This window comes from Embiotoca jacksoni, unplaced genomic scaffold, assembly GCF_022577435.1.
Source record: "Embiotoca jacksoni isolate LCO1_2020_lvr unplaced genomic scaffold, fEmbJac1.0.p SCAF_6, whole genome shotgun sequence".
Taxonomy (NCBI): domain Eukaryota; kingdom Metazoa; phylum Chordata; class Actinopteri; family Embiotocidae; genus Embiotoca; species Embiotoca jacksoni.
The window spans coordinates 17,306,741-17,331,723 of record NW_027185414.1 but is presented as its reverse complement, the minus strand read 5'-3'; the positions used below and the strand labels follow the sequence as shown (position 1 = coordinate 17,331,723).

The following is a 24,983-nucleotide window of genomic DNA, read 5'->3' as shown; positions in this document are numbered from 1 at the left end:
GTGCACAACAATACAAAACGCACAGCAACAACAGACTGAAGTTGATCATTACTAATATAATCAGGTGTTATTGAGCAATATTTCACTGTTATGTGATCAAGAAAACTCATGATAGATATATAAATGTGGCAAACATTGCAGCTCTATCAAAGATCATATAATTTTTACCTCTTCATATATAACTTTGTAGGTTTGCAACAGAATTGTCTCATGATAATTGTATAATAACAATATTTAGACATTCATCTGTTTGGGTTGATTATCTGGGTATGGCTTCACATCCCTGAGAAGGATACAGCAGCACAGTAGGGGTTCATATATTTTTTTTATAAAAATAAACAAGTTCAGTAATGACAACAATTCTGTGGTTATTAAATAGACTTGCTGGTTAGAATAAACCCTTTTTTTTTACTCTTGAATTAAACTATTGATTTGGTTCCTTCAGTGCTTAATGTCAAAGTGATCATTGCCCAAAATAAATGACTATGTCATCAAATATAGTATATAGAAATCATGAAGTGCTGCTTATTTCAAAGTGGTATTGCACAGATAAATGAAATCATTTTGGTTATGTGGATGAGGAAGTCTCCTGATCCAGCTGGGGTGAGTGGGGTCATGAGCCGGGGCACAGCAGGTCAGTCAGCAGCATCAGCAGTCCCAATATGAGACACACTGGACTGTGGCTCAGCGCCAGCCCCAGTGACCTCCCTGCAGGAACACAGTGAAACCAGTACAAATGTAGAGTCATGCAAAATCTGATTCTTCTTTGTATATCATCACAAAAAAAACACAGTAAAACAAATGACAATGAGCTGACAACAAGCACTGCACAAGCACCGAGAGTGATCATGCAAACTGTAAGTGGCAAATTGGAATTACTGTTAATTATTTCTGTTTCTTTTTCAAAATAAAAAATGATGAAGGCCGAGTCAGCATATAAGATGTTTACGATCAGGCTAAAAGCAAGTGTTTTACTCAAAGAAAGAAAAAACTCACAAGCTCCACAGTCTCTGAACCAGAAATATCCAACTCTGTGATAAGTGAATTAAAGCACGCGTTTTGCCCTGCATCCCAGTGCCACACTGCATACTATAACTCCTCTAAGGTTTTAAGGATAAATTGTAATTATGCTTTAAAATTTAGATCAAAACCCCTATTTGTATAATCTGAACAGAATTGGCTTTGGAAGCTTCGCGAGGTACAATGAGACCAAAGTGCTGAAATCATCAAATAGACAGCACCAACTGTCACCAGGATTGTCTCATTTTGCTTTGAACAAAGACTCGTGTCGTCAAGACTAATTTGCCATCGTAAAAATATTTAACATTAAAAAGTCCTGACAACAGGGAATTGCAAATACAGTCCAAAAAGACATTATACATCCTTAATTTGCCTGATTTGATTATGTTGCTGGTGTACAAAGGAAATGGAGAAGCTACATGCAGCTGATAAAAAAAATGAAACAAATTGCAGCTGCTGGAGAGACAGCGCCGGATGATCTGACAACAAAAGGAAATGAATATACTAGATGTTTAGAAACAAATTTAGCTTTTTCTTTATGAAGTTTATTTTGGAATTAGCTTTCTAAAGTCATAGTTGATGTGGTGTCTGTCGGTGCACATCTTGTGTATTTATCTGTGAAGCAAACATGAACGTATTTGTTATTGTGTGCTTATTATGAGGATATTGATATATAACATAATGCAGGTTATGGTGTTTGCATTGAAGTGGGACACGACTTTGGATGGAGCTTCGGTAGAGGTTCACCAGATAAACTAATTCATGTATAAACCAAGTACAGTTTTGAGAAGGACCCTTCTTTATAATTATCAGTGAAAAACAAGAGTTTGAAAGGTTTCTGTGGTCTACCTCTGAAGTCGACATGCCTGTCCTCCCAGGGTGTCAGCACCATAGAGATAGCTGTCCTCTGAACATCTGACAGAGCAGAGCGCTGGTCCTCAGTCACTGCAACAGCCTGCTCGTAGGAGAACATGCTGATCTGTCTCTGGTGAAATGTCACCTTGAGAAAATGAAAACACAAACAGTAAATCAGACGAACAGAGAAACAGATTAAAGAAATGGAAAAAGACAGGTCAAGATGAATGCAGGAACAGGAGCACCAGCTGAAATATTTTTGATCCCTGTTTATTAGAAAAATTACTCAGGCTTGGTTCAAAATCAAACATATCGGACATTTTGTTCTTGCAAGAAGGAGCAAATACATGCACCCTCAAAAAGAGGTGTCCAGCATTGCTTCCAGATCTCAGCTTTTATACAGTGTGACAAACAGCTGACAGTTACCCCCATTCCCTTTGTATCTGCTTCCGTATGGTAATTCACAAGATAAGGACACAGAGGAGTCGTCAATTAGATGCGGAAAGTAAAACAAAAAGGAATCACTTGCAAATAAGACAGACAACAAAAGAGACTTTTCAGAGCCTGCTTGACAAGAGACTTTCCAGAGCCACAATGCAAACAAGAGGAAGAGACAAATCTTTTTTTCCATCACTGTCGAAGAAAGTTTTAAGGTCTGAATCGCATGAGCACATTTGTCTTGTTGCTTTAATTGAATGAGGACTTACAGCAAACTTTTCTGGTGGTATCATTGAGATAGCCATCGGTGTGATTCCTTCAATTTGTTCTTTCACCAAAGATGACATGGCCATGTCTGGGAGACCGGCTGTAAACCAAGCAAAGAGTTTCATTGTGAGTGAAGTAGCCCAAAGGTCCAAAACACCAGGATTTATCAGGAAGAGAGTGGCAGAATACTTTTAGAGGAAAACAAAATGGCTTTGATTTACATTTGTGAACACACATAGTGTTGACTGAGCAACAAAAATACTATATTTATCCCAGATATCAAACCAGATGTTCAATTAACTCTAATGAGAATTGAGAATTTGTATCATTAGCTGCATGGCAATTAGCTCCAGAATGAATACTAGTTGACATCGTATTAGTAAAAGACACACAGTGAACAAACTGATTACCTGCCAGGACTCCGATCTCAATGAACACATCGGTCCCCCATGAACTCATGTGTCCAAAAGCAAGTCTGTTGGTCAGCAGCTCAACTAGGGCCAGCAGCTGCTCCTCTGAGCAGGACAACCTCAGCTGACCCAGCCAGAGCACCGCCTTACTGCAGCCACCAGGGGGAGACACAGTAGAAGCAGACTGTAAATTTGTGTTTCCATCTGAGCTGGAAAAGAGGCATCTCTTAAAGTGTCTGTGGTTATTTTGCTCACCTGAACTCCACAGCGTTGAAATAGTTCATGTCTGTGGTTTTAGCTCCACACACAATGTAACCCAGAGCCACCAGCGTGCTGGAGTCCAGCTGACTCGAACTCTGCTTGGTGGAGTTTAACACGGTGGAGAACAGAGCAGCCAGCTACGATGAAAACAAGAGTTATGATGGAGGAAGGCTCTTTGAACACACTCACCTCACTAGGAACAACTGGCTGAAACAGATGCAGTCTAATACAACAGCTAAGTGAAAAGTCATACTTTCATAGGTTATATTCTTTATTGTTGTGAAAGTGTTTTGATTCAATTTAATAATCATATTCAAAGGTTCACTTTGTTGTGCTGTTCGATTATAATGGCTTATATTCTCACTGGGATGGATAAAAGCACACATCGGTAAAGCCTTTTTAGTCTAATATTTATATGGTAAAACAAAAAATGTAACAAAGCCAGATTCTTGTCTTCAGTTAATTTCGACAAAACATGTTCAATAGTTAAGATGCTCAGTAAATGTGCATCAAACGCAACTACCTGTCTGGTGTTCCAGGCACTGGTCGCACCCATAGCAGCGATGCTCCTCCGCTCAGTCAGTCGGAGGGAACTCAGCTCCTCTGGTGACATCTCTGTCGCTATTCCACCCAGCTGAGAGATCACAGACTGGGAGAAGGAGGAGATCGGGCCGTATACCTTCATACATACAGGTTATTCCACAGAGAAGACAGAGAGGACACACAGTGTTAAGACCTGAACTGAGGAGGGGAAACTATCTAGCTTCAAATTAAACAGATCGGAGAGGTTGTTCAATGGACTGAAGTAGGCTACAAATGAATGTCACCTTTTTGACTCTCTGGAGCACCGCGCTGCGTTGGTAGGTTGCGAGGAACGGGTCATGACCCATCAGCTCCAGACAGTTGGAGAAGGCAGATGAAGACATGCTGGTCAGGCTGCTGGGGGTCCAGGTGGACGGAGCTGTTGTGTGCAGAATCTCACAGGTAGGAACCATTGGAGTCGCTGGCGGGGGACACACACACAAATATGTGATCAGGGCATGTTGAAATACAGCAGGGGTTAGCGATTAGGCTCTGTTATGGGCCAGTGTTTCAGTACGATGTTCCAAGGATTGTAGGAACCAATGTGATGCTCACGTGACAGAGGATTTATTTTGAGGAAGCCCAGGAAAAACTGCAGGACAAACTGCTGCTTTTGAAAAAACTTCTTGGTCTCATTCTCGTCTGAGCAGTGGATCCCTACGAGCCCGTGCTCCCACTGACGCTGGCTCATGAACAGCTTCTCTATGCGGCCCACGGTCATCAGCGCCTGTGGGAACACAAACAAATGGTTTACAGGAAAACAGGAACCTCACCACCTGATCCTGACACCTTGTGGAGATGTGACACCTGAGGGATATCTTTACAGCCTCTGTTGCCTAACCTGCCACAGGATCAAGTTCCAATCACAAAGCCCCACTGTCGATCTCTGGACACTGAATGAATCTGTTCCAGGAATAACTGTTATATTTTTATTAATACGAGAAGCAATTCAGATTTAATACCAAATGGTTGAAACACAGCAATAAACTCACGAAGGAAATCTCCTGCAGTTTGTTCTTCGGCAGGAAGAAGAGAAAGCGATCCACCTGACTGAGTGTTGTCCGGTTCCAGTTCTGGACCGGCCTGTGAGGAAACACAAGAACACTTCATCATATTTCCACAGTTTCCAAAATCTGTGAATGTTTAATAGGTGTGTGACACAAAAGATTTGATCTGTTTGTGTGTCATTAGCTTAACCACATTAAATTAGTCTATTCTTACTTGGGTGAAGATTAAATCACATTTACAGTATGAACAATTAATGCAAAAAAAATCTGTTAACTCCAAAATGTTCATACATATTTTTTGTTTCCATTGTGACTGTATTAATTGTTATTTGTCATTTAAACCCCAGACCAATTGTTTTAAGCATTTTTTTTAAATTCATTTTATAATATTTTCAATATTTGTATTATGCATATTTTTATCATTCAAATTTACTCATTTCATATTTTTATAATCTAAATTACAAATAATTTACAAATCACAGATATGCCTGGTTATACTACTTAGGTTGAAGAGAGTTTGTGATAACGTTACCCGAAGGCGGCCGGTTCCTGCAGGATCCGAGCCACAAGTTCGATCTTGCTGCTGGAGTAGCAGAGCCCCCTGAGGAAATCTAGATTTTCAGTGAAGAATCTACGGTCCACCTGAACGAAAACCTCGTCCAGCACAAACGGTGCCATGATGCCCAGAGAGCGAAACTCCTCCTCAGTAAACACTCCTGTGTACATGTCCTGCAGAGATCGAGCCCACAAAACACTCATCACACAGCAAACATGGCAAACACCTCCACCTCCACACCACTGAACAATCATACAGTGGCAAGAAATTGTATGTTTGAACCCTTTGGACTTAAGTCATTTTCTACATTCATTGGTCTTATATGTGAAATGATCTGCAGTTAAAGGTAAAGACAAACACAATGTGCTTGAGCTAAAAAAAACAAAAACCATTATAATCGTGTGTCTTTATTGAACACACCAATGAAACATTCACGGTGTTGGTGGAAGTAAGTGAACCCTTTGATTTAATACCTCGTGGACCCTATTTTAGGCCTACGGTGCAGCTGTAGTTCAGAACTGCTCAATATTAACGTGTTTTCATTCTTTTGACAGAGCAGCTTCAGCTCAGTCGTATTCATACGATTGCCAGGATGACTCTTCTTAAATGCTCCTGTAATATCTGTTCTGAGTTTAAATCTGAGGATTCATTTACACCTTTGAGATTATGTTTTATTATTGGGGAGAGTACTAAGTTTTACAGTTTGTCCAACCAAGTACTGATGAACCTTTAAACCTTTTTGTTATTACGTTGTTATTACGTCATGATCATAAGTGCTCTTAGATTTGTTTTGGCGAGGAATAGTCCACATTAGCAGATTTATAGTGTTTGTTCAACAGTAACCTAAATGAGATGTTGACAGTATTTTAAGACAAATCTAAACATCAATGCAGATTTTTACAAATGTATTTTTTCTTACTTGCCACTGTAAATTGTGGATTTACATTCTCTTGTTTCTCTGCCTTTTAACTTTAAATTAGAAAAGGGAAGTACAGCTGTATTTACCATCCTCTGCACCATTTTGTCCACCAGCAGGTGCTGCTTCACTCTTGACAACAAGAGAAAGTGACGAGGGTCCTCAACAATCATCTTCCTCAGAGTGTCCATCATACTTACAGAAAACTTCTTGATGGTGCTCACCCTGCAGACAATGACGCGAACACAAAGCAGCAAGTTAGAAAGAATATTTTTCATCATATAGTCAACAAATTTAGTAAAACTGGGTAAGTCAATTTCTTAGCCAAGTCTGACTTATACATATTCTATTTCCAAATCCAGAGAGCAGACGCTTTACCTACAATAGTATTTTTCTTCTTGAAAATAGAAGAAACATTTCTTGCCTGTTTTTTTTTTTTTTTTTTAATTTTTTTTTTTAAACAAAGCAATGTGACTCCAAAAGGAACACAATTGTACATTTTTCAGAAAAGATCTTTGACATTTAATTTTCTAATTAACTTACAGAAAGAGGATAATTTCCCTGCAGTCATTCTGAATGTATAGCTTTTGACTTACGTCATGGACAGAGCGATCTCAACTCCAAGATCTTCAAGCAGTTCAGAGAAGAACTCAAACTGATACAGCTCTTCGATCACACACTTTTTCTGTCCAGAAGAACACAGAAGACAAATGACAGTGGTCATCTAGATCTATAAATTACTTCCTGAAAATCTAGAATTGCCACAATGTGGTTGTTTGTTTTCACCAGCTAGTCAAGTTTTAGTTTACATCCATATCTTTCCAGAATTATATAAGATCTGTAGTGAAGACTTTGAAGGATGTTGGCCAATAAAGCTGACTCTGAACAAAGTTGGAGCCATAACAGCAGATGAAGCTACAAATGTTAAAATATGGATGCTTCAAATCCATCTTCACCCTGACAGCACACAAGATCTATACATTCACCAAGGTTTGTGGTGATAAGTGTCACCAATTCAGCATCCAACAAAATGTGAAATTTGGTCAAAATCTGAATTTTTTTTTTCTGTGTTCAATAATGACCAGAAAAGTATTTTTTGAAGTTGACCCTTGACCTTTTGGATATAAAATGTTATCACGTCACCATTTTATCCTCTTAGACATTTGTGTGAGATTGTGTCATGATTCGTGCATGTATTCTGGAGTTATGGCCCTGAGCGTGTCACAGTGACCTTTGACCTCTGGCCTCTAAATCTAATCATATTATTCTTGAGTCCAACTAACCATTTGTGCTTAATTCAAAGAAATCCCATCCAGGCCTTCCTGAGATCATGCATTCACAAGAATGGGAAAGATGAACGGACAATCTAAACATAATTCCTCCAGTCACAGCTGGTGTGGAGGCGTATAAACCTTTAATGAAGTCAGACATCTTATACATCAGTCACACAGTTACGTTTACCAATGAGGTGTGAAGAAGTCCAGGCTGCCGTCTGAGGAAGGCCAAGATGTCTCTAACTGAAGAAGGCGATGACCCTGCCTGAAAGCGCTTTCGTAAGACCTCGCAGCTCACACCTTGACCGAGTGTTCCCAGACTTCTGCTTACACAAGAGAAGAGTGTCAATAAATGCACAAAGTTTATTTGTGGAGCTGCAAAATAACGCAAAAAGAAACGAAACGGTTAAAGGGACGGAGCAAATTAGAGCATCTGTCAAAAAGGTGTTTATCACGGAACTAAATTATACTTACAGAAAATCTTGTTTGATTAGATTTGGGTTCCTACCAAGCACCTCTTTGAAAATTGCTTTTGCCTGTGGAAGAAAATGGAACAATTTTGTGTTATGAAGTCGTAACACGTAGACAGTGATCTGTTATCAAGATAATTATGGTCTGTGTGGTTTGTAGTTACAGGCCATCCATTCACAGTGTCAGTGATGATGACGTCTTTGCTTTTGCTTCCCCTCTAAATAATTAAGCAGCTAATCAAGATACTGTCATACACACCTTTCTCATGACAAAGACAGGAAGCGTATTTAATTAGAGGAAGTATGACGAGATCAACGCACAAAGTAAAAGTCACAGACTCAGCGTTAGGTGCTTTCAAATATTCAAATACTATAATGCTTCTGTACCACTTTAGATGTATTTTTAATACTACTGAAAACTTGTTTTTGCTTGTAAACAGTCTCTGACATCAAACAAACAACTTAAAGAAGTGAAAATAACTCCGGCTGAGCTGTTCACCACTTTGCATTTGCACCCACAGTGGGATGACGTGACCAGGTCTGAATACCAACTGCTTCTGCAGAGTGTCGCTGTAAGACGGGCTTGTGGGATACCTGCTGTGTGTTCCAGGGATGTGTGGTCGTATTGGACAGTTTGTTCACAAGCAGACGAGTCCTGGACAGGACGCTGAGCAGAGGCGTGCAGTCGAGCAAAGGCTCCACATCGCTCAACCAGTCGACCACTTCTGGGAAGCCCTGGTCCAAACAAAGGGGAGATAACACAAAGAACAGTGCTGCAGCTGTCGAGAAAAAAGTGAATATTGGATATTGTGTTCTTAACAATGAATATAATGTTTCTTATATGCTACTTTCGTTCAGCTCTTTACTGTCAATTTATGTTTCTTTTATTTTGTTAAACTAGAAAATAGAATTTTTTTTCATGAAGTTCTTGAAGTCAACATGAATGAGGTGTGTGTTGTACCCATAGTTTGGTGGTGATAGCGTTGGCTTGTGGTGGGCTGAGGCCTTGTTTGTGTTGCGGGCAGAGGCTCTGTGTGTCACGGCTGACGGCGGTCAGAGAAGACAGCAGTCTGTCAGAGGTGAGAGTCAGCAGCACCTCCGTCTTCACGCCTACGAGGAGGGAGCTGAGCTCCTGCAGCTGGCCTGGGATCAGCTGGGCAGACGGGAAGAAGGTGTGAGGGTCAGACCACAAAATACAGAGAACACCACTTTACATGTTTTTATAAAATAACTAACCTTGTTACTTGAAGACAGCTGGTCTACAATGATGGCGGCCTGAAAACAGAGTAAAACAGTAAAAAATAAATATAAAGAGGTCATTTTAACTGTTACAACTCTGAGTCATGTTGGATGAAGTGTTCAAATCAAAGACTATGTCTTCGTCATCATTTCACCAAAAAAATTAAGTATAGTTCAGTGGGGTTGAGCAACATTTTTACCATGATGGACCTACCAAAATGAAGCGTATGCAAACGTTCAATAAGGAAAATGTCTTCCCTTATGTTTCAACTTCTCTGCAGGTGTGCTTTTTTCTTGATGCTCTATTTTCTTTCATCACTTCCACTTTTCCATGCTGTCAAATCCCTCATTCATAATTTTCCATCGCCATACTTGCCCAATAGTCTTCATGCCTGCGCTTTTGAGCCAGTCAGTTTCTCATCCCTGTTCTTTAAATATCATTGTTATTCTGTAATTCTGTCTTTTAGACCTCCTGATACGCAAACTTCCTCCTCCACTGAAGTTCCCATTAGTCATCTCCACTCTCCCCTCACCCCAACCGCTCGAGGCAGATGACCGTCCACCTGCTTGTGTTGGAGGTTTTCTTCCTGTTTAAAGGGAGTTTTTCTCTCCAGCTGTCGCTCATGTGGGAATTGTTAAATTGTTGGGTTCCTGTCTTAAGTGCCCTGAGATGCTTAACGTTGTGATTAGTTGCCATATAAACAACAATTTAAAATCCGCTCTACCACATCCAACATCGATGGCTCCGGGGGTCCTGTTACATTACATTACATTACATTACATTACATTTAGCTGACGCTATTATCCAAAGCGACTTACAATAAGTGCATTTCAACCATGAGGGTACAAAACCCAGAACAACAGGAATCAAGAAAATACATACTGTTCTATCTCTTATATTCATTTGGGACATTTATTGACGTCAAGAAATTGTTATTCGCTCCTAATGATCTCTCCTTTATTGAACTATGTAAATTCGAAGATGTTAATCCCCTTCGAGACTCCTTATGACATGTAAAGCCGAGACAACAGCTGTGAGGCTGAGGTCAAATAAAAGGCTCCAATTCAGATGATAGCAAAGATCAAAGTAAAGATCAGGTCTTTGCCTCATGAGCCGCCTCACCAGGGGTCAGAGAGCAGAAGATAGGCTGCCTGTCAGCTGTTCCTCATACAAGCCAAACAGCTGCTAGGAAACCCAACCATTTACAACAAATAGAGGTTTGTGCAGTGAAATAGACAGACTACACCCCCACTCACTGACACCTGGACTTCATGTTCAATGAAAGAAAACAAACTGTGTATCTCAAAAAGACGACAGATCAAAATCAAGTTATACAAGTTATAGATGATGATTGTGCTCGCCATCTACCGTACATCACAGGATGAATTCACTGCCCTACCTGTGCAGAACTGAAAGAGACCGAGTTGAGGGCAGGGAGGACAGCGAGCAGCTGCGACGCTGTGAGATTCTGCAGGAAAGTAACACCCAGTGAGGGCAGGAGGGGGGCGAGCTCCGCCAGTCGGTCTGCGGTGAGCAAGTACGGGACCTGCAGTTCTCTGGTGTTCAGTAACAAATTGAAAACCTGGAAATAAGATTCACAACAAACACAGTTCATACAGTATATCAATAATACTCCTTAAATGCAATTCTTACATGAACGCACACGTTTCAAAAACATTGAATAAAGGATATATTAACATCTGTGTTCCTACCAGTTGGCTGGGCAGACTGACTCCGTGTAATATGCAGTTCATAATACTGTCCTGGATCACTGTGAAGGCGTCTGTGCTTTTGTATACGAGGAGGTCCTCTGGGTCTGCCAGGCACGAGATTTCACCCAGCCTAAAATCACACACAGTTTAAACAACACACCTGAAACACACCTTCCAAAAAAAACAAAAGACATTATTTTTATTAATGGGGTCGAGTCTGTAGAGGTATGGCCTTAAGATGACATAATTATATTGCTTACGGCACAATTGAACATAACATATATGTAAGACATTTAATGTTAAGCCCACAAAAGGAAAGTGTTAAGTTGTATTAATAGTAGAGTAGTTTACATAATATCAAGATACCTTTTCAATAGATATTTATGCTGACTTTCTGGTTAAATACTTGTTTCCAAATTTGTTCTAAAAATGAGAGCATTTTCTAAATTGCGAAAACAGTCATCTTTTTTTTTTTTTCTTATTCAAAATAATTTGGACATGAATGAAAATGCTTTTTTACCCTAAAAACATATTTATTCCACAAAGCTTGTATAGCTGTGAGTTCTTTTTAATTTTTTTTTACCTTAATAACAGAAAGTTAAGGCTCTAATTTATCAATACATACTGTATATTTATTACCGTATGTCCATCTTCATATATATATATATATATATATATATATATATATATAAAATCTATATATTCTAACAGCAGTCCCTCAAATTTCAACTCTGAGCATTGTGTGTGACTTTATTCAAATGAAGGATATCTCATTTTGGATGCAACACACACAAACAATCTCTTTATGTGACAAATTATTAAATGACGCTTAGATACTATCAAGGTTAAAAATGTACCTGAAATTACCAAGCAAATCAAATCCAAACTAATTATCAGAATGCTTCAGATACAGTTTACACAGAGAGAAAGGTTGGAGGAGCCTCCATACAGTCGTTCCCAACCTGGTAAAGTCCTGAGCTGTGAGGTTCCTGTAGGTGCCGATGAGGGTGCGAGCTATGAATTCCTGCTTCAGAGAAGTGAAGGTGTTTCTCTGCAGCACATCCAGCCCGTCCAACAGCTGCAGAGAAAGATGATGAGAGAAGAATTTGAATCGAAATATGTGAAAATTCTTGAAAATATGTAGGTGTCTATCAACAGAATATATAAACACGGTCAGATGATGTTCTTCAGAAATTAAAAAAAACATGAAAAATGAAATAATTCAGTTGACTTCACATCTTGCAAAATCACGATCTCATCTCAAGGGATAGTACGACATTTGTGCAATATGTCTATTTGGTTAGGAAAACAGTTTGCACACATCACACTCTGAACCATGAGCAAGCCTTTTTCCCTGTGGTCATATTTTTCCATTAACACTAAATTAAAGCAAATATCTATTCATCTGGATGTGCAAGCTTTTAATTCGGGGACTCCATTTGCTACCCTAAACCAACATAGATAAACACTTTCAAGTAATAGTTAGACATTTGGGGAAATGTGCTGATTTACTCTCTGAGGGTTAAATGAGCAGACTGATATGGTACATTACATCATAGCGGTATATTAAATATGAAGAGCAACAGCTGGCCTTGCTTTGTAAAGTAAAAAAAAAAAAAAAAAAGTTGACAGGCACCTCTAAAACTCACTAATTAACATGTTTTACCTTATTTTTCAGAAACATCAGAAACACAGTGTTTACAATGTCAGTTTGCAGTTTTTCCAGACGTGTCTGCTAAGCTAACTGGCAACTGGTAACGTCATAATTACTGGGCAGTCTTACATAACAAGAAAATAATAGTTTATCCCAAAATTCAGAATTAGTCCTTTAAAACTGTTATATTCAGAGTTGAGTGCTGAAACATCAGTAACCATGTATCTTGTGGTCATTCTTAATTCATGTGTTTCTACCTTTACTTATTGAATATCAGCCACAAGCATAGGACACACATTGGTGGTGACAGAGAAAGAGGAGTCTGTGTTCTCTTTGGACCAGAATGTGACGAGTGGCTCCGCGGTGTCCCGCGGCTAATCGAACCGCGTCCGGACTTCTCGGGTTTCGCAGCCAGGTGTCAGAGCTCAGCGGGCTGTTACCTGAGCAGCTGAGAGGTGTTGGAAGTTTTGGAAGGGCAGGTAGGCGATCAGGTTCCCGGTGTCTCTGATGAGCGACTGATGACCTCTGGTGATGTTGGACGGCTGCAGAACTTTGCTGTACCACAAGCCGAACGCCTGCCGCTGCTCCTGGGTCATACTGCCGAGGTTTCTGTTTATGGTGTCCCGCCTCGGAAAACACCAAATAAGAAAGTATGTTGTCTGATATAGTGTAAACGTTTTATTGGATATATTTAAATTGTATGTGGCCTGCTTTGAAAGATTGCATTTAAGACATTTAAACATAGTGTGAGGTTATGAGAATGTGTTTAATCATGAGCAAGGTTGAAATTAAATCTTCAAATGAATTGTTTGACATGTTATAAAATATTGTTCTAATTTGTTTTCCTGTTAACAGATGAGCAGATTGATCCAATATCTTGGATGTGATTGTTAAATATGAAGCAATAAGCCTCACTAAGTCGAAAGGTAAACTAAATTGTCATAAAGCTCATGAATCAATATTTTATATCTCTCATCTTCAAACTGCACAAAAAAAAGCAAACCACAATGATGTAAACTATTCAACTGGGTTTATGTGTTGAATTTCTTGCTGTGGATTTTTTTTTCACCTCTGGATGGAACCAGGCTTTCTGTTTCCCCTTTTTTTTTTTCAAATCTTAATGTTTAACTATGAACTAATTGCCTGCTAGCCATATATTTACCATACAGATGTGAAACTATGTCTCTAAATGGAATGTGGCAATATAAGCTCTGTCCAGATTGAAATCTAGTCAGTGAACTAGTACTTTCTATGTATAATGCATGTTCCTGGCACCCCATGGCACAATGACACACGGTGCCTGACACCAGAGGTGTTCAGGTAGAAGCATTATTTACATCGGACAGTGAGATTGCATGATTCTGCACCACTGAAATAAAGGGTATTCACTATTCTACTGGCAAATAAAACTGAAGGAAAAACTAATTAAATTAATGAATTTTTGCTAGCCGAGTCAAAACTGTCTTTTCCAACAGAGACCTTTTTTTTTTTGTAAGATCTTAGATGTGCAAAGGATGTCACAGTAATTACTGCTCGGAAAGGTGCAATACATTGTGCAATAGCGTTACAGAAAAAAAACACAGCTTTCACATGGTTTTCACACGGGACTTGGTGATAAAATGTCTGACAAATGTTTACCACATGTTGCAACATATGACAACATGGGGAAATATGTGGAAACGTTTTCACATTGGACTCTACATGGGCTCCATATATTACACCACAAAAATGTTCCAAAACCCCGTTTCCCTGGACAGAATACATGTTTCACATGTGCAAAGTCACGTGTATGTGGTCACAGACGTTTTTGCACAGGTGTGTTTTTTCTGTAAGTTTAAACATACTATAGGTGTCAATCTAAAAAATGAAGAAGGATGATACCGTGAATGAGCACCTTTAAACAGGTGTTCTGCACCCCTTCCACCCTGAAGGTCCCTGTACCAGCAGCAGACTGGATCTCGGTACTGGCACAGCTAAGATGGATTTAACAATGTTTTTGCTTAATTTCTGTCTCTTCAAATTTAGTTGAGTTGCAGCTTTTGGAACACGGTTCAATTACATCAGTGTTTAATCACTGATTTTTCTATTAGAAGGCTGTTATTTACGGTCTAATTTACAGTTTAGATTAGGCATTATTTAAAATATCAAATGTTTTTTTTAAATCTTACTCGAAACAAATAGACTTTTTGTATTTCAAAATACTTCCAAGTAACACTTTTCCCAAGGTTGCTCATGTTGGCTTCACAGTTGTGGAGCTGTTACTGACTGAAATCTGGGATCGTTTTTCAGGTGCAATTAAAAAAAGAAAAGCCTGGGGTTTAAGGGATTCATTATTCAATTACCCGAATGGATTAATGAAATATTGCATCTAACATACATTTGAGGATCCTTCAATAACTCCCACTGGCGCGATGCGTTGAGAAAGGAGGCAACCGCATAGATGAAACCAACAGTAAAATGATCCATTAAATGATTTACATTGTGTCCAGCAACTGGGTCATTAGAAATAACAAACTAACACCATCACTTACACATTAGTTTTGTTTTGCAGGGAGGGCAACGCAAGGATGTCCGCTGGCCTCGCTGCAGCCAGCAGGGGAGCCAGCTCAGGGAAGAGTTTATCGTCCATCACCAGGTGGTTGTGAAACAGCACTGACGCCATGGTGGACAGGTACTTATCAGAAAACTGGCAAACAGAAACAAAAAGAGCCAGCAAGAGTGAAATACGGGGTAATCAACAACAAGAGGACTCAACAGACTCCATCACAGTGAAACAGAGATGAGAGGAAGCAACAAGAAAAGGTGGATCGATGTGGTCAGTGTTGGGTTCACATGTCGTGTAATGATGTGCTAATTCACCTGCAGTGTATCCTTGTTGCTGCTGTAGTACTGAAGGATCAGTCTGACGGTGCTGATGTGAGCTGCACTGAGCACTGGCTTCAGGCTGCTCAGCGGTATATTAAAGTACTCCTGCACATAAAAGAAGTCATCAGACAGTCAAGACATTGTACAACTCTCAGTTTATGACACAGTATAATCTCACCTTAATGAGAAGCAGTTCATCATTGGTCACTTCTCTTGTTGTCAGCATCAGGTTAGTTAGTACAGTCTACAGGTAGGAAACACACACAATAGTAACAGTATTTATAGATGGATTAGTAGCAGCATGTAATCTGGGTGTCTCTTTTCACACATTACTGTAATTGTCAAATCAGGTGTGAGCCAGTCGAGATTACACCCAGAGGAAGAGATTCATCATGTCCATATCGATGACAGGAGTGAAACCGGACACCAGCTCTAGGCTGCCTTTACGCTGGAGGTCGGCTGCTACACAACGACACTAATGGTAACTGATATGATGAATAATTAGATAAACTATAAAGTCAATGAAATGTTCAACACAGAAACTGATTGAGTCTATCTGAATAAAAGATGATGGAGAATCTCTGTTGGCACGCTGCTCTGATTAAACTGCACAGTGCATTTCCAAGAAAGTAGCTAAAATTATACTTCATTACCTCGAACAAATAGTTTAGTCCTCAACTTCGACCGACTAAATTAGAAAAATGCTGCGTAAAGATTGAATCAGTAATGATAATCCAGTCATATAATTATATAATAGCAGTGGCGGAAAGTATCAAAGTACATACATGTTTGGTATTTTAAGAGTATATTGATACAAATACTTTTTGAATGAATGAGTTTTACTTGTAACAGAATACTTCTACACTGTGGTACTGATATTTTCACCTCAGTAAAAGTACATCTTCCTCCTCTGAGTATAATCCTCACGGCCTTATAATTAATAACACATTCATTTGAAACACATTATTTTCTATATTGAAGTTTTGGTACTTAAGTGAAGTATCAGAATATTTCTTTTTTTTTTTTTTCAACTGCTGCGCAATTAAAATACCTTCCAAAGAAATACACAAGATTCCCCTGTTTTCCACATGGGACACACGTGACCACATGTATAACACATGTTTACCATGTGCTGCAACATATGGTAACATGGGGAAAATATGTGGAGAGGTTTACACATGGGAATACAAATGGCCTTCACACATTACACCAAGAAAACGTTATAAAACCACGTTTCCCACAAGCAAAATGCATGTTTCCTTCGTGCACAATCACGTGTGGCATGCGATCACGTGTTTTTTCTGAGACACCTACCCCAAAACACTGCAGCAAGACACGCTTCGCATCAGAGTTGTTTTCCCTCTTGAAATAGTGAACTACAGACTGCAGCACACTCTGTCTTATGTTCTCGGTGACATGCCAGGAGGTGCTCTGGACCTCCTCCAGGGTCAACAGGATAACCACAACAGTGCTGACTGCGTTGTCCAACATTGTAGCCACTGGTGGAGTGAGCAGATTCTCCACTCTGGAGCTCAGGCTCTCCACCCAGCAGCGCACCACAACCTGCAGGACCGTGTTCTGAGTGGCACCAGGTCGGCAGGCTGACGTGAGGTCGACAGAGCAGTTCCAGTTGACCTGTTTCACCAGATTCCTTGCGAGGCAAAAATCAGGGTCTGTACTGGTGCTGTCATTCGTGTTCGTGGTGGTGGTGGTGGTGGTGGTGCTGTAGTTGGCCAAGGTGGTGCACATGCTGCTCACCCACATGCTAGACGGCTCCCGGGAAAGAAAAAAGAGAAGACCGGCATTGGGGCAGATGGATGAGACAAAGTTGGTCTGGTCATGCTCCCAGCACAGAGTCAGCAGAGCCACATCTGGAGGAGATATGCTCCAGCCGGAGTACTGACACTGCTCAGCAGGTTTGAATCCAGTCACACTTCCACCATATCCCCCTCCTCCACCAGGAGACACCCCTGGATTTGAATGGTTGGCACAGTGCGGTATCAACCAGGTGTTGTCCTGATTGGCCAACAGGTTCCGGAGGACTGTTTCGTTGGCGCAGACTTTGGAGGTGAAGTTAAGAGAGTCGTTCTCAGCGCAGACAGCGAGCTCAGTCATGTCCACGATGATCGGACGGGTCCAATCAGAGTAGTTGCACACCTGAAGGACAGAGGGTTGTGAATAGAAAATCAGGATACACAGTCTGTACTACTGAGTGGATATAAATAACATTTGAACTTGTTTCCTGTAACAGTTTACTGTTTTTAATCTAGTTAACACTGTTGTCTTATGTTTTTTTATTGTGTGTATACAGAATACAAGAGTGGATAAAGAGTCGGAGAATCCTTTGTGTAGACACATGGTTATTTGCACATGTGTAGTGTGTGTATGCATTGTACATGGCTGATAAACTATATCTCTAGAATGACATTGTCTGTAACTTGTGCTGATAATAATTCTCTAACGGAAACATTCAATATGTGTATATATATATATATGTTCTTTTAATGCCGGTTAATTAAGACCTTGTATTCACATGTCGATGTCATCCAGGTAAAATGCCCACCTGCGGTACGACGGTTATTTTCCCCACATCTTTGCAGACTGATGTGAGCCATTTGTTCTGATCGTGATATAACAGCTTCTCATACAAGGAGTCGTTGCAGCAGACGTTGTCCTGAAAAGCATCCTGATCGTGCTGCCAACAGAGGCCGACCACTGACTCGTCCACCTGCCGCTCTCCCCATGTGTGGTAGTTACACCAGCCTACGATGTCAAAGGACTGGGTGGTCACCGGTGGACGTGGAAAGTTAGGAGAGGTGTTGCAGTGCGTCTCAAGCCAGGCGTTCTCATTATTAAGCAGAAGGCTGTTTAGAAACGTTTTGTTGGAGCAAATCTGTTGAGTAAAACCACTCTGATCCAAGAGGATGCACTTTGACAGAAGATCCGTGGATATCTGCATCACATCATGCCAATCTGAGTAACGACAAGAATCCAGCTGTAATAAATTTGGGTTTGGGAAAGCTGGCGCGGGGGGCATGTTGGTGCAATTAGGCATGAGGTGCCAGTTGTCAGGGTTGGAGATTAAAAGCATCAAGAATCCGGTGTGCTCACAGATGAGTTCGATCAGTCTGGGACGGTCCAGGCTCATGCAGAACTCCAGCAGGGAGGGGGAGACTGAGACCGTGGGCTGGTCGATCCACCGCTCATACACGCAGAACTGACTCACCATGTACCCGGGGTCTGCAGAGGAGTTAGCACAGTATCCGTACAACCAGCTGTTCATCTTGTCTGCGAGCAGCTTCCTCATCAACGAAGCCTTGTTACACACCTGCCTCACAAACTCCTCACGTTGGTTATCGCTGCACAGTGATACAAGGACAGCGTCTGCAACGTCGTTCTCCAGCCAGCTGTTGTAGTTGCAGGCCAGCTGTTTGAGGTTGGAGGCATCTCGGGCTACTCGATGAGGCGCAGTAGGAAGGGGGGGCAGAGTCTCGTAGAGAGGGGGGACAGCAGGGGAGAGATGCGTGTCCCCAACACTGCAGTCGGATGACCTGCTGACGAGTGGAGACACCAGGGCTTGAATAACATTACACATGTTGCTCCACACCTTCTGTATTTGTCCGGGGCTGAGGGAGTTTAACGCCAGGCATAAGGTGAACACAGATGTGGAAGATCCTGCTCCTGAACCCGAGAGGACGTCAGTACAGAGTGTGTCATTGAGCGTGGCCAGATCGTGGTGATCACACAGGATCTCGTAGATGTCTGTGTGGTTTTGAGTCTCTGAGCGGCTGCGTTGGAAGGAGACGCACTCCGGCCCTGGATATGTGCACAGAGACTGCTCTGGAGTCAGGAAGCTGTTCAGGAGGATGTCAATCAGTGGGATACTCAGAGACCAGGTCACATTGTGCTTTATTCCCCTAAACAAAACAGGCATTTAGTAATTAGTACAGATTAGATACACAGCATGATATAACAATATTTGCAAAATACAGATTTAATGAGAGCTGCTCCAGCTGCTCTGTGTTTTTACTGCTCTCAGGCATGAAGGGAGAAGTTCATTAAAGCTACCATGTGCAGTTTTTACATTAAAGTCCACATTCTGACTTTCTTACAACAATACATTGTGTGCATCTCTATGTCTACAATAGTATTGAATTCATTTCCTTTCTCATAAAATATATCTGTATTTTTAGACTCAGTGATTGGATGTTTCCTGCAAAATGCACCTTTAAAGTTGTCATGTACTTCCTCCCTGAAGTTTTGAAGCACAAAACTTGGCTTTGGGTTTTTATCAAAACAAAAAAACAATTCTAACATGGAGACCAATTCTAGAAAGCTGTTGAAGCGCACCAACTGTCATGTAACATTGTCTATGGCAAAAATGAATCCAAATTGAATGTAATTTTCAGCAGTAGGCATGTGTATTGTCTCTCTCACAGCCTCGAGTACATGCATCTTAAAAACACGGTCCCATAGTGCTACTTGTGGTCAAACGCTCCACACAGCAGCTCTAATATGAAAACATGGTTTATGTGAATTTCACTAATGACTCACCACATAATGAGTTGCTTGAGACCTCCTGCCAAACAATAGGAAAACAGTTTAATTAGCATAGATGGAAGAATTTGTAATGATAAACTGTGTAACACATTATATTACATATCATAACATATAGTATGTAACGTCAGATACTGATGAAAAATATTGTCTGACCTTGTTCACAGGTTTCTTTTTCGTCTAAAAATGGGACTCTTATTCCAAACTGTAAAGCTATCTTGATATAGTCCAGTGGTACTTGGAGCAACGTTGCCATGAACTTCAGGACGTGCATCACAGATGCATCCATCAGGCCACTCACAGAACCCACCAAACTCTCAGAAAGAGGCAGACTTGACAGTATATTGCTAATCGTCTGCTGAAAACCACTAAGTGCCGCCGTGGTCGACTCCCCCCCCCTGAGGTCGGCCCCGAAGAAGCTGGTTGACTCTCCATCGGTGGTCAGCGGCGTGCAGGTCTGGGACCTCAGAGACGACAGGAAGGTCAGTAGCGGCTTCCCTAACTCCAGAGACACCGTCTTTGTCAGCTCCGCCTCCAGTCCACAGTCCTCTCTCCCAGACAGAATACACACTAATGTTTTGGGGAGGTCATCTATGAATCTTCCTTTCAGCAGTGGTTGAAAGACACCATACAAGTTACTTACAACATCATAATATGAATTCAGGTTCGTACTCTCTCCTGAAGGAGGGACGTGGAAATTGCGGGAGTTTTCATGAGACAAAGAGTGGATTTCATGAATAACTTTATGGATAGATTCCTCTAACTTGGTGGCCTCAGTGGAAGTGAGTTTTTCCTTTCTTTGTATTGATTTGGGTTGTGAACATACCTGCTTGACATCACATATGATCCCTGTAGGTATGGAGAAAAGAAAAAACAGGAAATGTTCATCTCTGTTGAGCTTCTGACGGTCTTTTAATATCTTTATTCAACCAACTTATTCCCACTTAAGTTTGAAGCCTCGTTTGCAGATATGACAAAGATAAATTAATTTAGCATTTTCTTTAGATGCTCAGAGAGGAAGCAGAATATTGCCTGTTCTAAGAGAAACATTAATACATTTGACTGTAGGCGCTTTTATTCCAGACAGAGATCCCATCTTTCAACTTAATTAGGCTCAACTTACAGTTCACCTTAAGGATTTTAGCTTTACCTATCAAATATTGATCTCATCATATTGTCACCTCGCTAAAGTTTTGTCTACTTGCAATTTTTTTTTTTTAAAGTTAAACACTATAAAATCTTTGGGAAACCTTTTTTGTTAAGACTTACCAAATAAGATGCACACCACGCAAACAGCTGGTGCCGACCACATTGTAAGTGTCCTCAAATGCCACTCCGGATGACAGTAAAGCTTTAAAAAAAAAAAATTAAAAAAAATCCACTTTATCCAGTTGATGCAGAGGAAATATTCAGCTGAGGCAGAAGAACCAGACAGAGAACAGCCTTCATATTTGTTGACGCTCAAAGTCAGACCTTGGAGAAAACCCCGTTCAAACTTCCTTCAGACTTCAGGTTGAAGTGATGATCCCTCTCACACGTCAATGTGCTCGGAGAGTCCGCAGCCTCCTCACCTCACTGTCCACTCTGCAACTCTACACCCGGTCTGAGAGCAGCGTAATTAAGCGCAACGCTAAAGGAGGGGAAAAAAAAAAAAAGGTAGGTGCGAAATGAGGGCTGTGAAACGCAGAAGGGATTTCAGCAACAAGCACGGCCATCGGTGCTGCAATATTAATGATGTGTGTTGATTAACTGATCCGTCTGAAACACGAGTCCTGTCGAAGGAGACAGAAGACACCAGACTGACTGCGGGAGGATTTTACATGACATCTGCTACAAAGAGCTTCTAAACTCCCAAATACAACCCGACTCCTGGGAGGCATTGAAGATGCTGTTTATTGACTGGGACTGGCATTAATTAGTTCCCACCGACAGGATGATCACGAACGTGGGTAAGTTAAGAGAATAATAATGACTGAATGTATTTGCTTTTCCTACATTAATGGAGAACATACAATTTCACATTTCGTGAAAAATGAAGTCCCTTTTAAATTAAACACTCGGGGGTGACTTTGATGTCAGCACATTTTTAGGTTTTCTTCCTTTAAAGCATTAAAACTACACAGAACTCCTAAATACAATCCATTAACTGTAAAATCTCATTTTAGAAAGTTAATGTCAATAAATAAATGTATATTATTTACATAAATAAAATCAAGAACGTTGCACGTTTCTGATGGACTCGAGTATGTTAAATCCCTGGAGATAACTTACATTAAATAAAACTTAATTAAATTAAACCATGTTGAGAGTAACTGAACCACCTATAAAGGTTTAATTAATGGCAATTTCGTTGATGTTTGGCTACAGGAGTAAAAAAAAACAGGCTACTCTCTCAAGCCTCTATAGAAAGGTTAAAAACAAACTAAGACAACTATCTATTGCCGTTAGGCGATTTTTAAAATACTTAAATATGACATTACACTGCTCAAACCCTGATAAAAACAGTTAGGCTATCAGACACACAAATGAAACATGGGCCTTACATTTTGTAGGTGTACCGTTAATACTACTACATCAATATAATGAGTCCATTTCTACTATTCCAGTGCACGTGTGATGTGACTGTACAATTCCTCTATTCGTTCTTTATCTGTCAAACATCATCATCTAAGACTGTGGAGAGGAATAAAAACAAAGGGCATGCAAGATGTTTTTAACTTTAAAACTTTGTTTCAGAAATGAAATGTAACTGTATATACACTTTACAATAGCATACAGCCTGACAGATAACAAAGATGTCTTCAAACATTTTTAAATACATCTTCAGCACAAATAGCAATTCTTGCAAGTAAAATGGCTTAACAGATATTAAAAAATAAAAATCATTAACACGACCGTTTTCTGCAGAAAAAGTGCCAGGATTAAAATTTAATTCAGGACTTTTCCACAAAGCAAGCTGTATTCTCTACATGCTAAGTTTAACAGTTCAGTGACATTGCGCTAAACTAAACATACAGATATTTGTAAGAACAAAAAAAAAAAAAAAAAAAAGAACAAAAAAAAAAAAAAAGGAAAGAAACACTCCATCCGATGTAAAGTTAAATCTTCATTAATACATTTAAAAAGTAGATATGACATGCCTTTTGAAATCAAAAATACAAAAGATTTTCCTTCCTTTCAGGATTTTTTTTTTTTTTTTTTAAAACATGAAGCTGCATGTATTGTACAACACTCAGTGTACAATAATCTGGTAATGCACAAAAATGAGCAGGATGAAAAGTATCAAATGCCTCCCACCGATCCTTCAGAAAAAAGCCACGACTGATCATTTTACAGTCGCACAGCCCATCGAGGAGACGAGCACACCCGGGCTGCATCACACTCAAAGTGAGGCTCGCATACTGAAAGATGGCAGTCAGGATGGTGAGAGATCATGGGGACAGGGAGGGGGCTACCATGGTAGGACCTCAAGACATGTTTCCTATTCCAAGCAAATCGTTTCTGCTCACGTCGACATGCGAATGGCAGGTGATGCCGTCCCTCCTCATCTATTTTGTTCTACTTGATGAGGACAAAACACAACGCGGAATCTGGAAAGACACTTGAGCCTTCACCCCATGTACAATTTACATTCATAGTCTGGACATGTGTTCTCAAAACATTACGTCCGAGTAAACACCATTGTGCCCTTTAACAATTTCACTTAAAGAAAAACTCGTTTTAATTTCTGGAGAGCCACGAACTCAAAGAAAAGGCAAAGACAGGCGAGCACTGAACAGATGGAAACCACTTCTGAACAGAACCTGTGCCGAGCGAGTACCAGCGATTCACCTGGCCAATTTACACATGGGAGTCACAGTACACAACACATACTGCACACAGAAAAACTGAAAAATAAAAACAGGGGAAGGGTGGGCGTCTCCATGTTTCGGTATCTGCAGAGCTTTGAGGTCTGATTGTCTCTTTTCCATCGAAGCATTACACGGGTGAGAGCAGGGGAAATGCCGTGGAGAGGAACTTGTAAGGAGAGGAATTGTATGGCACTGTACAGGCAACCCAAACACTCACATTTGCTTTAACATAAAATGCACTTGGATTCAAACGAGAACTGAAAAAAGTTCCAACAATGCATGCCAAATTGTCACAGAGATTCAAGTCGACTCTTGCGGGCGTCCACAGACAACAACCTGACTGGCTGGCATTTGAGTTTCCGGTCTCTTCCTCCCAGGTTCAGCCTCCTACATGTCTGCCTCCTGTGTTTCTCACTATCAAATAAATTAAGTTGAAACAACGGAGGAGTAAAATGTCAGTTTGGCTTGAGTGTCCAGGCTGCAGTTGGGCAAAAACACATTCATATAGTTACCATTCTTAAACACAATACTTTGAACTGTGCTAAACAAAAACAAAACAAAAACACACAAAAAAAAGAACAAATGCTTAAAAGTACTAAGTAAAAAGGTATGAAACAGACAGGTAGGGGGGCAGTCAGTGAGGCTGACAGTAACAATATGTTGCTGGTGCCAGATATGGCTGGTACAGGGTCTGGCCATAAATACCTACCATGGGTAGACTTCATGACACACTGGCAGAGATGTGCTACATTAGTCATAATGCTACTGATATAGCCATCAAATTACACATAAGAACTAAAAGAAACGGCTCTGATTTAAGCAGAATACTTGATTAGGAGAAAAAGACAATACTGATTACAGACAAATGACAAATCAAATACTATTATTAAAGAAAGGTTAATGTCGACACGTCACTTTGAAAATGAATGCCCTCAAACCATTACAATATGTCAGATTTACAGGTAGGAAGATTCTTAATCCTAACATTTAGATAAGGAGCCATGTTGTGTCCACAGTGAAGCCAACACATTGATTTAAACTATTTGTT

At 40.4% G+C, this 24,983-nt stretch overlaps 1 protein-coding gene across 1 annotated transcript; it reads right to left on the bottom strand.

Moving 5' to 3' along the window:
• Positions 1–613: 613 nt before the first annotated feature.
• On the bottom strand, positions 614–21,396 carry strc1 (stereocilin 1). Its single transcript, XM_069174472.1, has 29 exons — positions 21,354–21,396; positions 20,241–20,933; positions 20,082–20,106; positions 18,091–19,444; positions 16,842–17,684; positions 15,706–15,771; positions 15,522–15,632; positions 15,194–15,348; positions 13,103–13,289; positions 11,971–12,086; positions 11,009–11,138; positions 10,696–10,878; positions 9,293–9,331; positions 9,018–9,209; positions 8,651–8,791; positions 8,061–8,122; positions 7,774–7,909; positions 6,909–6,997; positions 6,402–6,537; positions 5,373–5,569; positions 4,826–4,916; positions 4,389–4,560; positions 4,079–4,254; positions 3,775–3,930; positions 3,246–3,388; positions 2,991–3,139; positions 2,583–2,680; positions 1,870–2,020; positions 614–708 (listed from the first exon to the last, which is right to left on the bottom strand). The coding sequence occupies exons 1-29, from the start codon at positions 21,394–21,396 to the stop codon at positions 614–616; spliced, it is 6,129 nt and encodes a 2,042-aa protein (XP_069030573.1).
• Between the last annotated feature and the right edge of the window lie 3,587 nt (positions 21,397–24,983).